The 17,961-nt window shown below is 52.9% G+C and overlaps 1 protein-coding gene across 2 annotated transcripts; it reads right to left on the bottom strand.

The window, feature by feature from the left end:
- Positions 1 to 1,992: 1,992 nt before the first annotated feature.
- Positions 1,993 to 17,689, bottom strand: ACCS (1-aminocyclopropane-1-carboxylate synthase homolog (inactive)). Of its 2 annotated transcripts, none has more exons than XM_077114463.1 (15): positions 17,555 to 17,689; positions 16,074 to 16,364; positions 13,338 to 13,397; positions 11,567 to 11,637; positions 10,283 to 10,352; positions 9,780 to 9,846; positions 7,872 to 7,969; positions 7,547 to 7,624; positions 6,835 to 6,935; positions 6,369 to 6,458; positions 4,522 to 4,567; positions 4,284 to 4,425; positions 3,111 to 3,253; positions 2,839 to 2,992; positions 1,993 to 2,719 (listed from the first exon to the last, which is right to left on the bottom strand). In XM_077114463.1, the coding sequence occupies exons 2-15, from the start codon at positions 16,362 to 16,364 to the stop codon at positions 2,622 to 2,624; spliced, it is 1,509 nt and encodes a 502-aa protein (XP_076970578.1). In that variant the 5' UTR covers positions 17,555 to 17,689; the 3' UTR covers positions 1,993 to 2,621. The 2 variants fall into 2 exon arrangements, with proteins under 2 accessions (XP_076970578.1, XP_076970577.1); XM_077114462.1 differs by having other exon boundaries at positions 17,559 to 17,689.
- Positions 17,690 to 17,961: the final 272 nt, after the last annotated feature.

Raw genomic sequence — 17,961 nt, 5'->3', positions numbered from 1 at the left:
GGCATTTGATCAGATCTCCCTGGGTGTGGGACCCAGCTGGTTGAAAGGTTTTTCTGTGGAATCTCTGGGCTCTGTTTTTCTTTTCCTGCCCAGTAGGTGGCGCTCGTGGCGGTCGTTTGTCTGCGGGGCAGTCGGCCCGGGAAACCGCGCGTGGAGGTGGGGGTCGCTGGCCGTGGCTTGGGGGAGTGCCGGTCCAAATTGCCCAGCTGGCCCGAGACGCCAAGCGTGACAGGAGGGCCCCGCTATCCAATGTTCCCAGTCAGACCGGGGAGCCACGTGCGTGGAGGGGACCCCAGTCGCCAGCCACCCCAGCCGGGAAAACGTGCACCCCTTGGGTATCTCACCGCAGTGGATTCTCCCTACCCGTTCAGCCGTTCCAGAATGGGGTACGCTGTCTTTTTTGGTCTCTGTCGTGACTCCGGGAGCTGTTTCGTATTGTTTCTGTTTCTTTAGTTGCTTTTCTGGAGGAGGAACTAAGACCCGCGCGTCTTACTAAGCCGCCATCTTCTCCGGCTAAGAGCTTATCTTTAACATCACTTGTCCTGGTCCCAATTTCCTGCCATACTCCACACAATACAATTTATACTGTTTGTCCACATACCTCTGCACGAGCTATCCCTTTCTCCTGGTTGTCCTCGGAAAATGTCTCCACCTCATTACCACTTCTTTCACTTCCACGTGGCTAATTACTGTTCATCAATTACATCTTGGCTAAGGAATTAAGAGGCAGGTGTGGTGGTTTTGTTTTGGGTCAATTTAGCTAAGCTGCAAGTACACTTCCTAGAATACTCTTCCTCTCTGTTTCAGGACTAGGGTTGGCCAGAAAAGAAACTTTCCAGGAAGTTGGGAGCTGGCTGCTCACCCAGATGGAGCCAGTGGGACTGGTCTGAGAAGACGAGGTGGAACCAGCCGGGCTCTTTGCGCTTGAAGACCTTGCCAAAGGACAGCAGACCAGATCAAGGTGTCATCAAGGTGATGCTTTCTTCCCAAAGACCAGCTCCCTGCCACCCTTGGCTCCTCTGCCACATGGCAAGGCACATGGCAGTGTCTGCTGGTCTCTTCTCTTCCAGGTTTTGCTGATTTCAGCTACTTGCTTCTGCAGTTTTCTCTGTCTGAATTTCATTCTAACAGCCTCCAGTAACAGCATTCAGACCCATTCTGATTGAGATGTGTCACACCTTAACTGAAGTAGCCTCATCAAAAGCTTCCACTTACAATGGTTTTCACCCACAGGAATGGATTAGATTTACCAACATGTTTTTTTCTGGGGTACATACAGCTTCAAACCACCACATGGGGGTAGAAGAGAGTGCTATTCAGCCAATGATACTATGAAATAATTAAAGATGACAGAGACAACACAAAGGCGGGTTCTTAGGACTGGAAAGAGTCCAAGGATCCTGGTGAGAGTTGGTTTGATAGAGTGGAAACAGCACACAAATTTTTCCCAAACCAACCTGATTTTGAATCCTGGCTCTACTACTTTTCAGCTGTATGGCCCTGGCCACACCTATTAGCCTCTCTGAGACTCAGTTTCCTCACCTGTAAAGTGGGGATTGTATCGACAGCCTCCAGGGTTGCTGTGGAGTTAGAAATAATGCATGTAAATGACCCAGCATAGGTTCTGGCACACAGAAAGTATTTAATAAAATACAGGGAGGAAGGATGAATGAAAGAAAGGCAGAAAGAGGAAAATGAAACCAACCCTAAACCAAATGGCATGATCTGCAGCATGGGAATGCTGATTTCAATGACATTCTCTTAGAAGAGGACAAGGAAACAGCTTTTCTAAACAGCACCTGAGAGGGGTCCCCAGCCTACAGCCCGAGGGGCTGTAGAAAGTTTTCACTGGGTTGCAAACTATAGCACCCTTGGGGGGTGACCCTTGGTTTATGTACGTAAGGACGGAAAGGCCAGCCTTGAGCAGCTTGGCCTTGCAACAGCCTGGCTCAAGCCCCAGGCCCCCACCCCCAGCACCACCCAGGAGTCGTGAATGATGTCACAGTTTGGGACACAGTAGTGAAGTCGGCTTCTTCCTAGAAAGGGGGAGGAGGCAGCACCCCCAGAGATGGAAGGGCTGCTCCAATTCCCCCAGAGAAGCCTCACTGCCCCCACTGTGGACAGAGTGCATGTTCCAGGTTCCTGGTGGGTTCCATCCCCACCTGTCCGAAGCATGGCGAGAACACTCTGAGCACGCAGGATTAAATCCATCGCTCCTGCAGGTTGGAAATGATCATTCTTTTATTTATTTGGCACAGTCTCTCTTATGTTGTTCCTTTGACTTGTTTCCCTGGCAACAAAGAAAGAGGTGTGAGGTCTGAAGGAGCTATCAAAAAGAATGTGAGGTTGTTTATTTTCTTTTCACGCCCTCGGGGGGCTAAGAGCTATGGTTAAGAGCAGTCACGACTCCTCCACTCTGCCAATTACTCACAACACGGGCTTCCGGGGAGATGGGGGCAGCTTGAGTCTCCCACAGCTAGAAAGAAACAAAACAAAACAAGAATGGTTCTTCTGCACCAGGTAAGGCTGAATCGGGTATCTTCTCCACAATGAGTCTTCCTTGACCCCTCCCGGGTCGGCCGCGGTGGTCCAGCCCTCGGGCCGCAGGGCCCACAGCCAGCTCACCCGTGCTGGCCGCTGGGCTCTTGTTTCGGACAGGAAGAGGGGCACTCTGCCACCTGGGGTTTGCCCCCCAGCACCTGCTGGAACCTCTGCATCCCTGGGAAGGGGAAGAGAGGGGCTGGTCAGCACTGATGACTGGGTGGGAAGGACAGACAGGCTGTGGGGCCGGAGGAGGGAGCGCAGAGCAAAGGAGGAAGTTGGGAGCTGGCCGCTCACCCAGACGGAGCCGATGGGACTGGTCCGAGAAGACAAGGCGGAACCAGCCGGGCTCTTTGCACTTGAAGGCCTTGCCAGAGGACAGCAGCACTTTGTTGTTCAAAAAGCGGCGCCAGAGCAGCATTTCCTCTTCAAAGGTGCCCTCGCGCAGGTACTGGGGGGTGGAAGGGGCTCCAGATGCAGAGAAGACGGAGCAGGCTCTGCCCCCTGCCTTGCCCCTGCTGGGGAGAAGCTTAGGCCTCCCTCCCGGCCTGCACCTCCACCTGCAATACCTTTCTCAAGTCAGCCCAGATGAAGAAACCTGCCCCGTGACTCAGGAAGGGAACCCCCAGTGCCCTGAGCTCTTCTGAGACGTAGGTGTGTGCAGCCTTGAGCCGGGCGTGGTTTTCCGGCAGGTATACCTGGTTGATCCAGTCTGCTCGGATGAAAGAGAAACCAAAAGATCAATCTCCCATCAGTGCTCCACTCTGTTAGTCCAAATCCTAAAAAGAAAAGGTCACAGGCACCCAAGACTGTGCTAGTCCTTCCCACAGTGGGCTGGGGATGGGGGGGTGGGGTAAGTATTTGGTGCAAAGCACCTGAAATCCAGCTACATGGCCTGACTGTTCCATTGAGGAGCCCAGAAAACAAAGTCCCCAGGATGCAGGGCCTAACCAAAGCATTAAGCTGGGTCGAAGGAGCCAATCTCAAAAGAGTACGTACAATTCAACTAATATGATTTCTGGAAAAGACAAACTATCGTGATAATGGGTGGTTGTGGAGAGTGCAGGAAGCTGTAACTATAGACAGGTGGCACGAGGCTGCCCACCCAGGGGTGATGGAACCACTCACTGTCCTGATTGTGCTGGTGGCTACCCAAATCTATGTATGTTAAAATCCATAGAACTGTACACCCACCCCAAAAAGCTCGATTAAAAAATTAGGATCAGAGGTGAACTTGCCCGCTGCCCTACTCCTTGTCAGTGGCCCTGCTGGGGTCTGAGCCTCATAAAGTGAACCTTACAAAGGTCCCCTTTGAGACCCAAACTGGTCATCCGAACCTCGGAACAGAGTAGAGTCCCATGGAGAGATGCCTCCATTATAACCCGTGTTCCTTTTAGCGTCTGCTCTCCACTTTCATATGCTGGCACCTGATGATAATGTCTTCGTAGCAAGTGCCTATCAGATGCCATGTGCCAGCCTAATCATACTACAAATGACAAAAGCCCTACAAGACAGGTACATTGCAATCCCTGTTTTACAGATGAGGAAACTGAGGCTCGGGAGGTGATGCAATGTACCACAAAGCTAGGAAGTGGCCGAGGAGGATATGAATCCAGCCCAGGCCCAGACCTGCACTTGCAGACACTAAGCTCTTCCCCTGGGAGAAGCACCCACGATGCCTGACCAGGCTGAGATCGACTATAGCCCTTTCCATATTTGGATGCCCAAGGCCCGGCACTCACCGCGGTCCCGGAGCAGCTGTGCCATCTGGTACTGGACCAATCCGCTGAGGCCGTGGTAGCGGCAGAGAGAAGCCACAGCAGTGACCACGTCCTGGTTGTCTGTGTACAGTGTGCCGAAGCGCAGCCCGGACATCCCGAAGTCCTGCCGGAGCAAGGCGCCCTGTGCAGTGGCAGCCCTCCCTGGGGAGGCCAGGCCCACCCGCCTCGCTGCCTTCCCCACGGCCAGCTGGGAGCTCACCTTGCTGGTCGCCCACATCACGTGGGTCCTCTGGGGATCGGGCAGCCTGCAGAGGGCACGGGGCAGGGACAGCGCATCAGGCTTGCGTGAGCGACGTGAGGACACAGGCCGAAAAACCCGGTGCTGGTTCTGTGTTAAGCCCAGGTTTCATCTCTTTGAATTACCAATTCCTATACATCCTTTGGAGGAGGAGTCAGCAACGAAAGCCCACAGGCCAAATCCAGCCCACTCCCTGTTTTTGTAAACAAAGGCATACTGGAACACAGCCACGCTCTTTCATTTACTTATTGTCCATGGCTGCGTTTGTGCAACAAGAGCAGAGTTAAGTAACAGACCTTTGGGCCTGCAAAGCCTAAAATATTTACCATCTGGCGCTTTATAAATTTGCTGGCCCCTGGTTCAAATGTGACTGCTTCCAAGAGACCATTCCTGACCTACTCCCTGCAGATCAGACCTAATGGGGACCCCAAGCATCTCCTTTCATTGTGCCTCAGATTTTCCCCTTTTAGCACGTATCACAGCCATATCCAAATAACAAGCTATTTATTTTGTGGATACATGTTTTTATTCCTTCTGGATAGAATTAAAAGTGCTACATAGAAGGGGCCAGTGTCTTTCTCGTTCACCGTTGCAGCCCCAGCGCCCAGTGCTGTGGCTGGCACAGAGTAGATCCTCAATAATGACTTTTTTCAATGAGTAACTGAGGATCACAGGTGAGGCCCTATTTCCTGTGTCTCGCTTTCCTACTCCATGAAGGAAGAGGGGGAACGGCACAGACTCTGTCTGCTCTGCACAGCCCTGTCAGGACTAGACGAGAGCACAAATGGAAAGTACTCCACGGGGCTGGAAGTTCCAAATAAGCATCAGGAATGCTCACATCCTCAGTGTCGGCTTTATGAGAGACCTGGGGACGAGCTGGTCCAAGTGTTCCCAAACGGGTACTGGCCACAGACTAAAACTAATAGAAAAGCTCAATGTTTAAATAGCTAGAAGTGCATGGTGCATGCAAGAGGCTTCATGTTCGGTGATGGAATGAATGCAAACATGCGTGAACAAACTGGGGCTCCTCGGGGGGTGAAGAAAATAGCAAAGGGGGCCAGTTTCCCACTTGGCTTGGAGCTAGGTACCCCAGAAAGACATGTTCTTAGACTGAATGCATTCCTGTCCGTCTGAATCATTAGACTTTCTAACGAGGCTATTTCAGTTAAGGTGGGCCCAATTCAATTAGGATGGGTCTGAGTCCTATTACTGAAGTCCTTTAAAAGCAGGGTGAATTTGAGACACACAGAGAGAAAGGCTCAGGGTGCAGCCAGAAGCTGGAAGTCAATGGAACCCTAAAAGATAGAAGAAGCCAAGAGAGGCCACAACAAACGCTGCCAAACAGGAGAAAAGCCAAGGCTCACCAGCAGCCGGCCCCAGAACACACAGCCTTCTGGAAGCAAGCATATACAATAACTGGCTATGTATTTAGTGCCTTGATGACACTTGGACTTTGGACTTTTCCTGGCCTCAAACCCATAAGCCAATAAAGTCCAGTTGTTTAAGCCAGCCCATTGCATGGCATTTGCTGTAGCACCAAGAAATTAAAACACCCACCACCCAGCACCCTCCCAGGAATCCTGAAGCTCCACCCTCGTGCCCCTGGAAGCTCCACAGGCCAGTCTGAAAACCTCTGATCCAGTCCAGCCCTCCCTTCATCTCACCCGGGGATCTGAGGACAGGTGGGATCAGCTGGATGGAAGCGGAACTGCCCGGGGCAGCCCATGCCCTGCCTGCCGAAACACAGAGGGGCCGGGGCACCATGAGACAAGGGGGCTGGCAGCTAGCCCTGTCCACGGCAGCCTTACCTGTCCAAGCTCAGGACGCTGCGGAACTTGGCTGATTCTTCGAACACAGACAGCATGTAGACCTCATCCACGACCACGTGCAGCCCGTGCCTGAGGGGCAGGCGGCGGGGGTTTGGGGGGGTAGGAGGGGAGAGAGGTGGGGGTAATGTCAGCGTCTATATCTAATAGCGTTGTTGGGAGGATTAGATAAGATACAGCGTGTAAACTGCTCATTGCCCTAGAGACTGGACGATAAATAATAGTTGTCATTATAAAGAAATGGAAAGAGAGAGAGAGAGGAGGGGATGTTTAGGCTTTCACTCATGAAACAACATCCTGCAAACTCCATTTCCCCACCCTGCTACTAGAGGCCAAAGCAGGGGGAAGCCCCCAGGGGGGGTGAAGGGGATGTAAGCACCCATCACCAAAGCTTGCATCAGAACCCCGACCTGTCCAGACATTAGTGGAGCTGCGAGGGGGACCTCACCTTTTGGCAAATCCCAGGAACTCCTGCAGCTCTCCCACGGAGTAGATGCCACCCAGAGGGTTCTGGGGGTTGATGAGGATGAGGCCTTTGACCGTCACACCCTGAAACCACCCGTGGGGCAGGAGACACTCAGCTCCTCCCCAAGGCCAGAGCCACCCAATCCCACTGGACAGGGGAGAGGCTGGCCTGTCTTGGAGGGAGGGGGCACACCCCAGGGAAATGACAGCGGGATGTGTTCAGGACCCAACAAGTAGGACACAGAATTACATCTGCAGCAGCCTGTCAACGATGAAAAGCCAACGGATGCACAGAACTGAGGCGGAGGGAAACATGCCCAGGTGCCAGCAGAGGTGACCTCTGGTTGGCAGGTTATGAGTGAGGGTTTTGCAAATTTCCAAATTTCCCTTCTGCGAACATGTACATCTTTAGTGACCAGTGTAAAAACAGTGGACTTTTTTCTGTATATATGTTATTTTTCACAATAGAAAAAGAATAAAAAGCAATGAAAAAGGGGACTTTTTAAATGACTGAAGAACGGACCCTCTGCCTTTCTTCAGGGGACCACCCTCTCAAGGCACCTGGAGATGGCCACCCACTGCCGCCCCCGTCATGGGCCACCAACCGCACCCCCAGGAGACCACACAGGAGGGGGAGTCCACGTCCCACTCAGACCCACTCACTCCCCAGCTTTGGGCATAATGTGACCCCAAACCTCAGAATTAGCTCCTTGCAGGGCCATCTCCAGCTTCTCCACTGTGAGCTGGAAGGGGTATGTGTCCAGCCCGGTGACCTGGAAAAAGACCCCCAAATCCAGCAACCGAACTAACTGATCCCCTTAACCTGAGCTCTTGGGCCTCTCCCTGCTGTCTCCAACCTCCTTAGACCAGTCTCTGGAAAAGGGGACATGGGGTCCCTCCCTCCCACATCAGGGACCCCCTCAGCACAGATTCCTCCCGTGTCCAAGCTCAAACTCATCCACAGGAGCCTCCTGGCCTACAGGAGGCCTCGGCCCTGACTGGGACCCCCGGGACTCTTACCGCACTGTCCAGGTAGACATAGACCAGCCGAACGCAGCCATAGAGGTAGACGTGCTGGGTGATGGCTCCGTAGTAAGGGGCAGGGATCAGGAAAGCCTCTGGGGCAGGGGAGGGCACGGCCTGTCAGCTTCAGCCAGACCCCCAGGGCACCACTGCCGCCCCTGGCCGCTAGGCTCTCCGGAAACTTTCGGGACAGGCCCCTTCTCTTATGGCAGGTCTCCCCCCAACTCTCACAGCTCTTTCTAAAGACTGGATCTCCTGAAATCAGTCCCTTCCCTAATGACAGAACCATTTATGGAGGACTTGTTCTATGCTGGGGTTTGTACCAAATATTTTTTGTTTTATCTTATTTGATCCTCGAAATCACCCTGTGACTACTATCATCCTAACTTTACAGATGTGGAAACTGAGGTTCAGAGGGTCCCTCTGAAGTTCCCCGGAGGCTGGTGGCTCCAGGGACAGAAGTGGAAACAGTGAGTAGAAGTTGCAGGGTGATGACTTGGGCTCAGCAATGGAAAAACATGAGGACATACAGATATACATTCAGGAGGAGAGAATACTCCACCCCTGGGGTAGGCATACAAAAGGCTGAGACCACTGGGTACAGACGTCACACAGGGCTTCTGGCTGTGGGCAGGACAAGGACATGAGCTGGCCTCCAGTGCAGAGGGACGGTGACTCCAGTTCTGAAGAGGACACGCCGTCCAGGTGCCCTCCCTCCCCCATGTCCCCTTCATGGAACCCCACTCTCAGCCCTGGAAGGGGCAGCCCCTGCCCTGTGTGTTCCTCTCCTGGCCACAGGGTTTGGACCAAAAGTGGACACAAGACTCAAAGGAGCCACTGTCTGGCCAGCCCCCCAACGTGTTCTCTCTCAAGACTTAGGTGTGAGAAGCACAGAGACCCTTCAGAGATGGCGATGGGCACTGGAAGGGAGAGGCCTCAGGGGGGTGGAGCTGCAGAAGACACTGGGCCACGGGAGAACTGTGGAAGGTCCAAAGAGAGGCAAAAAAAAGTGGGGGAGACACCATGTACCCCTTGAGAGGGGGAGAGCACGACCATTCACAAATGTGTATGAAATCGTGTACTATAGCTTATAAAGGACTCTTCCTTTATGGTTCAAATCCCGGCTACAGCCTGCTCTTTGTAGGACTCTGACAAGTTACGCAATCTCCTGTGCCTAAGTGTCCTCTCTGTGAACCAGGACATCCATAGCGCCTACCTGCGGGGCTTACGGGGATTAAATGCCAGCCTATGGGTAAGCGCCTAGACCAGTGCCTGGAACGCAGCACATGGTCCGTAGCTGTCACTAATCCATCATATTAGTTCAGCTACCAGGAGTGGCCTCTGTTCCTCATAACCAGTAACCTCTGACCCTGCAGGTTCTTTAAATATTAAGGCTCTTGGGGCAGACACTGGCTGCCTACTCAACTACCGCTCCAATTTTCCTCTTGCTAAAAGAGCACCAGAATTTTCACACATGACCAGCAACATGTCCAAGGAAGGCAGCCCCTACCCCATACCCAGGGGATGACCCATGCTAGGTCTAAATCGACATGGTTCTCCTGGTTCCCTTCGCCAGGCGCTTCTTGGAGAATGGGCTTGTGTGTCAGCTTTGGCCAGTAAGACATCAGGGGAGTCTGCTGGGTCTCTTCTGGGAAACAGAATATCCCTCCCACACCCACGGTAAAAAAGAATAGCAGGGAAGACACAATCTCACCCCTTTCTCCTGCTCTAGGACACTCAAGTCAGGCCGTGGCAGCTGTCTCGTGACCGCAAAGGGGAAGTCAAGGTCCTGAGCCCAGCCCCTGGCAGCATGCTAAGCTCCCCTGGAACTGCCAACACCTGGGGGTCCTCTAGTCTGGCCTGGGCCCCAGGCAGGCAGGGATGCTGAGGCACAGGTCTACTCACCTCCCGCCTCGCACAGCACCGTGGCCAGGGCCGAAAAGAGAGAGGCGCAGCCGTTCAGGACAACCACCTGAGGGTGACACATCCATGGGGCAGAGATGACCCTGTCCCAGGAGGGAGCCTCCATCCCAGACGACCCAGAAGGAGAGCAGGCAGGTCCCTCCCCAGAGTCCCCCAGGCACCCCGAGGCGCCTCCTGACCGCCAGCCAGGCTCATCGCGTGGGGCCTGCTCGAGAATAACTGAGCGGGAAGAAGAGGATGGGTGCTTGGGAAGTCTTGCCTGGAGGTGTGGAGGGAAAGAGGGGCCCACGAACAAAGCAGGGCAGAAACTGTCGCCGACTCTAAAGCCCAGGACAGGGGGGCTGCCCCCTAGGAAGGGGGCAAAAGGAGGTATAATTACCTCTACTTTGAAACACAGCAGAAAATTAAGTGGAAGGCAGATCCCAGCTCCACCTCACCCCGGGTAAACCAGAGGGGTGGGGGGCAGCAGAGCAGGGGCCACACACCTTCTCCGGCTTCAGGGGTACTGGGGTCTTGCAGTAGAAAGACAGGAACTTGGCCACTTCTTCCCGGAGGCTGCGACAAGCCAAAACAAAGAGCCAGTGTTGCCAGGGGCCCGCGCCCCACAGTCACCCACAGCTCCTTGGGGGAAGGTTCAGGCAGCTGCCGTCACTCTCTCCTGGTTCCCACGACATAAGCATGGATGAGCACCTGTCCTTGTCTTTGGCACCTCCCTACCCCCACCCCAACACACGCATGCACTGAAACTCATTCCCAGTAGCTCTGGGACACCCAATGAATCACGGGACTTCAGGGACACTGAAAGAAACTCTCAATATTGCTCTAACTACTACTACTACTACTACTAGTTATCATAAAACAGAAGTTAAAATCATTATGATATATAAATGATAAATGATCCTCATAAATGATAAAACAATTATTATAACAATAACTATTATTATTGGTAGTATTACTAATAATTATTGAACATTTGCCTTATACAAGTATTAGTCTTGGACTTTTACTCATTTACTCCTCATAACAATCCTATGATGCAGCTGCTAATATTATTCCCATTTACAGATCCCCAAAACTGAGGCTTACAGGAATTAAGTCACTTGCTGATAAGTGGAAGAATCCACATGCAAACCCAACGGCCTGACTCCAGGGCCCACCCTCATAATTACTACTTTATCAGAACACATGCTTTGCATTCCATCCTGAGATCAAGTCCCACCTGGCAACCATGTTCCTAGACCAGCGTGTGGCCCACAATAAGTGCTCAATAAGTACAAACTATTAGTTTCACACACCACTGCCCATCTTACCATCAAGAAAAGGCCCCAGCCAGCTGCTCCCAATCCTATAGCTACTGACAGAACAAAGACGTCTTACCTACAGACCCTCCCCATGCCTCAGACTCAGGCTAGGGAAACCAAGCCTGGGGCCCTAAGCTGGGGTGGCACTGGCAGGAGATGCCAGCTCCCTGCACAGGCCCCAGGAGACCCCCGGATCCCCAGGTCCCCAGTCCATGGTAGGCCTTCTCAGCCCAGCACTATCCACATGAGGCCAGATCATTCTCTGCCATGGCAGGCTGTCCCATGCAATGTAGGAAATTTAGCAGTACCCTGGCTTCTACCCACCAAGTGCCAGTAAACAGCTCCTCCTCCCCACTGTGAAAACCGAAAATGTCTCCAGACATGCAAAGGGTCCCCAGGCGGCAGCAGAGGGAGAAGGGAGCAAAATAACCCCAGGGTAAGAACCGCTGGCTTACGGCAACCACTCACAATGGATGTCCCCTCCAGTCGGGGTACTGCAGCAGGGACGGCTCCACCCGCAGCATGTCACTCTGACTCAGCTGGGGACAGAGACAGGAGAGCAGGGCATGAGGGCCGCACATGCTCACGGTGAGAGCGGACTTGGGCACCCCTTCCAGGCAGCACTTCACACCAAGGCGTTTCCAGTCCAGAGCATGGCCTGCCCATCAGAGACCGAGAGAAGGGCAGCACATACAGAGCAGTCTCATGCCCGTTTTGCAAATGAGGAAACCAAGGCTCAGAAAAGTGATACGACTCCGTCAAGGTCACAGAGCTAGTAAATGGCCGAGCTTAGATAAAAGCTAGATTTTCCAGTGCTTGTTATATGGCAATGCCAGCTAAACAAAACTAGATGGGTGGATTTGCAGAGGTGTTGCTGGGAAACTACTCTAACCTGCCTCGACGTCTCTTCAGGTGCCAAATTGGATGGCACAACCTCAACCTTGGTTCCAGCTTCTGGAGGGACTCAGGCCACTGTCCTCCTGCAGGCTCAGCTCAAGCTCACCGTCTAGAAAACGGGGCAGTCTCTAGACTGACAACTCTCTGACCAGGTGCTAGGTTAGAGACCCCCAGAGTACCAAAGGGACATCAGACAAGGGTAGATGTCATCCCTTAGAGCTGTGCCATCCAAATGGCAGCCGGTAACCATGTGCGGTTATTGAGCACTTGGAGTGTGGCAGGTCTGAATTGAGACATGCTGGCTTTTGTAGACTTAGTACAAAAAAATCATAAGTACCTCATTAGTAATTTTTATATTGATTACATGTTGAAATTATGTTTTAGATATATTGGGCTAAATAAAAGGTACTATTAAAATTAATTTTATTAATCTCTTTTGCTTTTTTAATAGAAAATTCAGAATTATATATGTCATGTCCATTTTATTTCTATTGCACAGTCCTGGGCTGCTTTAGAGGGAAGAGCTTTAGGTAGAACAGGCCATTAAAACCCATTCTCCACAGTCCCTGCCCCTTGATGCCTGAATTTTCACCTCTGGAAATATGCTCCTTTAGGTTAAGCATCACCCTCTCTCCACCCAAACTCTGATGCGAAAGTCCTGGGGGGAACGTGCTCCTCAGGTGTTTCAGGGGAGTGCTGGAGCTGCCTCGCACCAGCTCAAGAATGCTGATTTTATTAAGCATTTTGCAAGCTGTGTTCAAAACAGCCATCTTAAAAAATTTTAACTTCATAAACTTAGAAGTAAATTATATTAAAAACAAAGGTTAAAGTACTCGACAATCACTGGATCCTAACAATGTTTATCCTACTCGCTACGACCTCCATCCTTGAGGTTATTCACACGTGGTGTCTGCCCAGGGAACCGCTGCTGCCCTCTCTCCCAACTCGGTGCAGTGAGGTCACATCAGTAACTGGAAACCAGCTGTGACTGGCAAAAGTATTTACACTGTGGAAACTGGCAAAAGCTACAAACTGGGCCTTTTGTCCCCCCTGAAAAGCCAGTTGTTCAACACCGAACAGCATACCCGAGTGCTTTCCCCCCAAGAGCAGGGACCCTGGAAGGTCCAGCACAAGGACAGAGGGAGGGGGAGAGCCTGAAGAGATGAAAAAACAGATCTTCATCTCGCGATCACAAAGAGCAGGGTCCCCGAGGCAGGAACCCAGGTCTCCCGACTCCCAGGTCAGGGCCACTGAGACAAGCCACAGGCTCATGTTGGGGAAGCATTCCGGGTACGTGCCAGGGAAGACTGGCCGTGCCACCCCGAGGTGTGTCGGGACTTACCCGCCTGGACAGGAGGTCAAAGCAGAGTTTGTTCTCGCTGGTGCCCAAGTTAATGATGCCCTGGAGATGAAAGGCACAAGGACAGGGTGAGTGTGGCAGGAGAGTGCAGCCGAGAGGCCCAAGAACCCATTGGGCAGCAAAGCCAACTGGGGGCGCTCTGTAATCCTGCTGTCTTGACCACTCCTCCTTGCCTTTGCTCAAGCTCCTCCACTTAGCAGCTCTCTGATCCCTTCTTTCCACATCTAAAGCTCAACTCAAATGCCATTTCCTTCAGAAAGCCTGCCCCCTTTTCTGGACCCCAAAACACTTTATCTGTCTCCTGATGAGAGTACTGGTCAGATTCTTCCCCAAGTCACAGGGACTGATGCACATGCTTTATCTCCCCTACCAGGTGCTAAATACCCTGAAGGCCAAGATGCACGCTAGAGACATCGCTCTGTCTCTCAAGGAGCTTAGCAGGACTCGGTGCATGCTCACAGGATGAGAGTAGGCTGGCATTCTGGCAGGCACAGAAGCCAGGGTGAGTGTGGACCAAGACGTGCTCGTGTAAATGCCCCCCAGGGAGATCTATGCAACATCACACAACACCTTGACCCTCATCAGAAGAGGGAGGGTACAAAGAAAAGAGCCCAAGCCATCCCCTACAGAGTCCCCAGAGCCTCAGGGCAGGCCTCACACACACCTAATGCCTGACTCCCGAGTTGCTGGGAGAGCAGAGGAAGGAGGGAGGATGGAAAAGTAGAACCCGAGTGAGCAAAGGTTTTAACAGATAAAAGGCAGTGCCCTGGGGAGCAAAGTGGTGGGCTCCCCCGCCCACAACCAACCCATCACAAATCCTGAGGGCTGCACCCTCAAAATGTATGCAGAATCCAAGTACTTCCCACCTGCTAAGGCCAAGGTCAAAAGCACCATGCTTTCTTGCTACATTCCTGTCATAGCTTCCCTCTCTCACCTACTCCCTCACCTCCCAAGTCTAATCACCCTACAGTAGCCACAGTGATCTTTTTGAAACCTAAGTCAGATCTTGTGGCTCCTCTTCTGAACACTTTCCACCTAAAATCAGAAGGCTGGCCATGTCTTGCAAGGTCCTATAGGATCTACTCTCCACCTCCCCAATTCTCTCTCTGACCTTGTCTTCCAGTCTCTGCTTGCTCACTTCACTCTAGCCACATGGACCCTTTTGCTGTCCCTTGTGCTGATAGAATACAACTGCACGCAGGGGACTTGGCACTGGCTGTTCCCCCAGACACCCAAATGGTCACTCCCAGGGGTCACCAGTGGCCTCTAGGAGGGTGCCCAGGGATTCCAACCTCCCGGTGTTCACACCCTTATGTCATCCCCCCCTCCTTGAGTATAGGCTAGATTCACTGACTTGCTTTTTTTTTTTTTTAACATATGATCATTCCGTTCTACATATATAGTCAGTAATTTACAATATCATCACATAGTTGCATATTCAACTGACTCGCTTCTAACGAACAGAATGCTCTGAAGTGACAGGATGATGTCACTTCTGAAACTGGGGTTATAAGAAGTCTGTGACTTCTACCTTGGATGCTTGTGATTTCTCAGGCTCTCTAGGATGGCTTGGCCTGGGAGAGTCTGGCCAACACATCATGAGGCCTCTGGTGGAGAGGCTCATGTGGCGTGGGCCTGAGACCTGTCACCCACCCAGTGAGGGGCCTGTTAGTGGAGCCTCAGGCCAGGCCTTCCGGTGAGACCACAGTCCCAGCATCACTGCCACATGAAAGACTTGAGCCTGAGGCACCCCTCTGGATTTGTGAACCCCCAAAACTGTGAAATGCTTGTTATTTTCCGCTGCTAAGAGTTGGGGTGACTTGTTATACAGCAACAGAAAACTAACACACTCTCTCAAATATCATCTTACTAAAGGGGCCTTCTGCCACCACCTTACGTAAAACTGCAGCATTCCCAGCCCACCTGATTAAGCTCTATTCCCTTTACCCTGCTTTATTTTTCTCTATAGCACTTATTATCACATATTATATATATATTTTCTCTACTCATTGTCTGTCCCCTCCATTAGAATATAAACTTCATGACGGCAGGAACTTTGTTTTTGTCACTGTTGCAATCTCAGCACCTAGAAACGTCCTTGGCTATTGTGAGATGCTCAACAAATAAATATTATTAAAGGTTATTTGTGACTGCTCTGGCCTCTGGAAGTATTATTAACAATAACTAATAATAATAATCAAAGTGGATAAGATTAATCATAAGGTACCTATCATTTATTGAGCATACTATGGGCCAAGTATTGTGCTATAACTTTATCTAGTTGATCTCATTTAATCTGGACTATTCCATGAAGCAGGTATCGTTAGTCCCATTTTACAAATGAACCAAGGTTCAAAGAGGTTAAGCAATTAGCTCAACAATACACAACCCAAAAGACAGAGTTGCAGCCTCAACTCTAGTTCTGTCCCAGCTCCAAACTTGCATAGTTACCTGGCCGTGGGTGAGACTCTATATAAGTCATTTGATGGTTCTCAAATCCCTCACTCACAAGTGAGGATCCCTTTAATTATAAACGGGCTATTTTCTGATCCAGGCAAAAAACTGGGGCTCTCTGAACTACATCAGAGGTCCTCTAGGAAGTCAGAAAGCCACAATGCCAACCTGACAGGAGCAAGCTGGGGTCTGCCCTACTGGCTGAGGGAAGGCACCCTGCCATGCACTCATCTCCTGGCTCCCTGTGTGGGGGTGTCTACTCACAGTGGGGTTCTTGACTTCGTCGTATTCATCCATATGGTAGGTCCGGTAGCCCTCCTCAGCAGAGTCCCAGAACCATTTAACGATTCTTCCTCGAGAGGACAAGTAGGGGCTGTCAGAGGAGAACACAGCGGGGAGCTCGCCCACTCCATACAGCTCCAAAGGCTTCTGGTCTGCTTTCCGGGAGCATTCTTCGTCCAGACCACTCCCGCAGCTACTGCCCACATCCTGTGTGGGAGCTGGACTGGGGCAGGTGGGAAGTCCCCTGGATTCCTTCTTAGGGTGGGTGAACATCTACAAAAAGAAGAAGCACTCACTGCAAAAGATTCAAGGCCTGACTGGGTGCTCCCCACAGCACCAAGCATCAAAATGAGTTGGAAGTCGCTGGACTGCCGCCTTCTCTATCTGTGACTTCCTTTAAGTACTCACGGCTCCCTGTGTTCCTTACTGGTTGTGACCATCTGTGCAGACAAACACTCAAAACAAATAAAATCTGCTAAAGACCTATTATGTGCCAGGGGACTGGCTTGCTATGTTTGCATGACTTTAAGTTACTACTGCTTTAGTTGGTTTCACTTTTGCACAAGTTTTTCATTCTGCAGTCTAGGGGTCACTGATGTTCTTTCCACCCCTGCTGACTTCTATTTCCAAAAGCCAGGTTAAAGGTCACTGACCGGGAGTGGGAGAGGCCTAGAGGCAGATGGCAATTAGGGTAAAGGGCAGGATGAAGTATCTGGTGTTCTGGAGCGGGGCGGGTGGGGCCTGGGGAGAGGGAGGAATGGGGTGGGGGGTGGGGCCCCTGGAAGGGCACCAGGCGGAGCCCCAGGGTGGGTACCAGGTGAGGTGGCCTACCGCCGGTAGACCTGAGCCCCTTGGCTTCTCTGAGTCTGTTCTGCATATACAGCTGTAACTACCCGCCTAGGGGAACTGTGAGGACAGAAATACAGACGTTAACATAGATAATGAGCTTAGAACAAATTCTGGCTCAGGGTCAAAGTTCAAAAATCAGCCTGTGCTATTATACCCACGCTCTTCGCGGGTTTGCCCGGCACCGCCCGACGCACAAGCCCGCGCACCCGGAACGCCGGCGCGGGAAGCCGGGAGAGGCGCGCGCGCACTTCCGCGACAGGGAGTCCTCTCCGGGTCACCCCGAATGGCTGGGCTCGCCGAGCGCTCGCCTCCGCCCCTACGGCCACGCCGGGTTTCGGGACGGCACAGCCCTCGCAGCGCGGCGCGGGCGGGACGGGGGGCGCGGGGGGCGCAGAGGCCGCGGCTGGGGCGCCCGTCCGGGCTTGGCGCCGAGCGGGAGCGGGGAGCGGGGGAAAGAGAACGAGCAGGGCGCGCCCCGCGAGGGGCCGCTGCCGCTTCCGGAAGAGGAGGCGAAGGGCTTGGAGACGGAGCGGCCGAGACCCCAAGGCAGCCCCGGGCCGGGCCCGAAGAGCGGCCCCGCCGGCCCGCTGCGCCCCAGGGTGGGGGCTCCGCACCTACTTGGTGGCCTCGGCGGAGCCGCACAGAAAGGTCCGCTTCGTTCGCTGCGCGGAGGCGGGGAGCCGGGGAGCCGGCCTCTCAGGGGCTCGTGGCCGAGGCCGAGGCGCCTTCCCGTGCCTGCGGAGGCCTGCGGGGCCTGGAGGAGGAGCCGGGGAAGGGGAAGGGGCCTGGAGGCCCGCGCTCCTGGAGAAGGGCCTGACGTGGCGCCCCTCCCGCTCCCGCCCCAGGGCGCAGGGGCTGCCCTGCCGGGTCTCTGGAACCTGAAGGGGCCAGGGCGGCCTGGCCGTGCCCCAGCCCGCACGTGGGGGTGCTTCCCTCTGCCTCCTGGCCTCAGCCCCCAATTTCCAGAGGCGGTGACAGCCAAAGAGGAGATTCTGCTAATGTCTGCCTGGCTGCTCCCCGT

The sequence above is a fragment of the Tamandua tetradactyla genome, chromosome 8 (genome assembly GCF_023851605.1).
Source record: "Tamandua tetradactyla isolate mTamTet1 chromosome 8, mTamTet1.pri, whole genome shotgun sequence".
Taxonomy (NCBI): Eukaryota; Metazoa; Chordata; class Mammalia; order Pilosa; family Myrmecophagidae; genus Tamandua; species Tamandua tetradactyla.
Note: the sequence above shows the minus strand (reverse complement) of the source record. Positions and strands in the feature narration are given on the sequence as shown.

Bases quoted from the DNA above. Each gene is read 5' to 3' on its own strand.
- ACCS (XM_077114463.1), bottom strand. From the start codon at position 16,364: ATGTTCACCCACCCTAAGAAGGAATCCAGGGGACTTCCCACCTGCCCC. The intron at 10,353-11,566 runs GTGAGTGGTTGC...GGCTTGTCGCAG, and splicing joins GACTGGAGGGGACATCCATT to CCTCCGGGAAGAAGTGGCCA. The intron at 2,993-3,110 runs GTATTGCAGGTG...TCCACCCCCCAG, and splicing joins TCTGGGCTGACTTGAGAAAG to TACCTGCGCGAGGGCACCTT.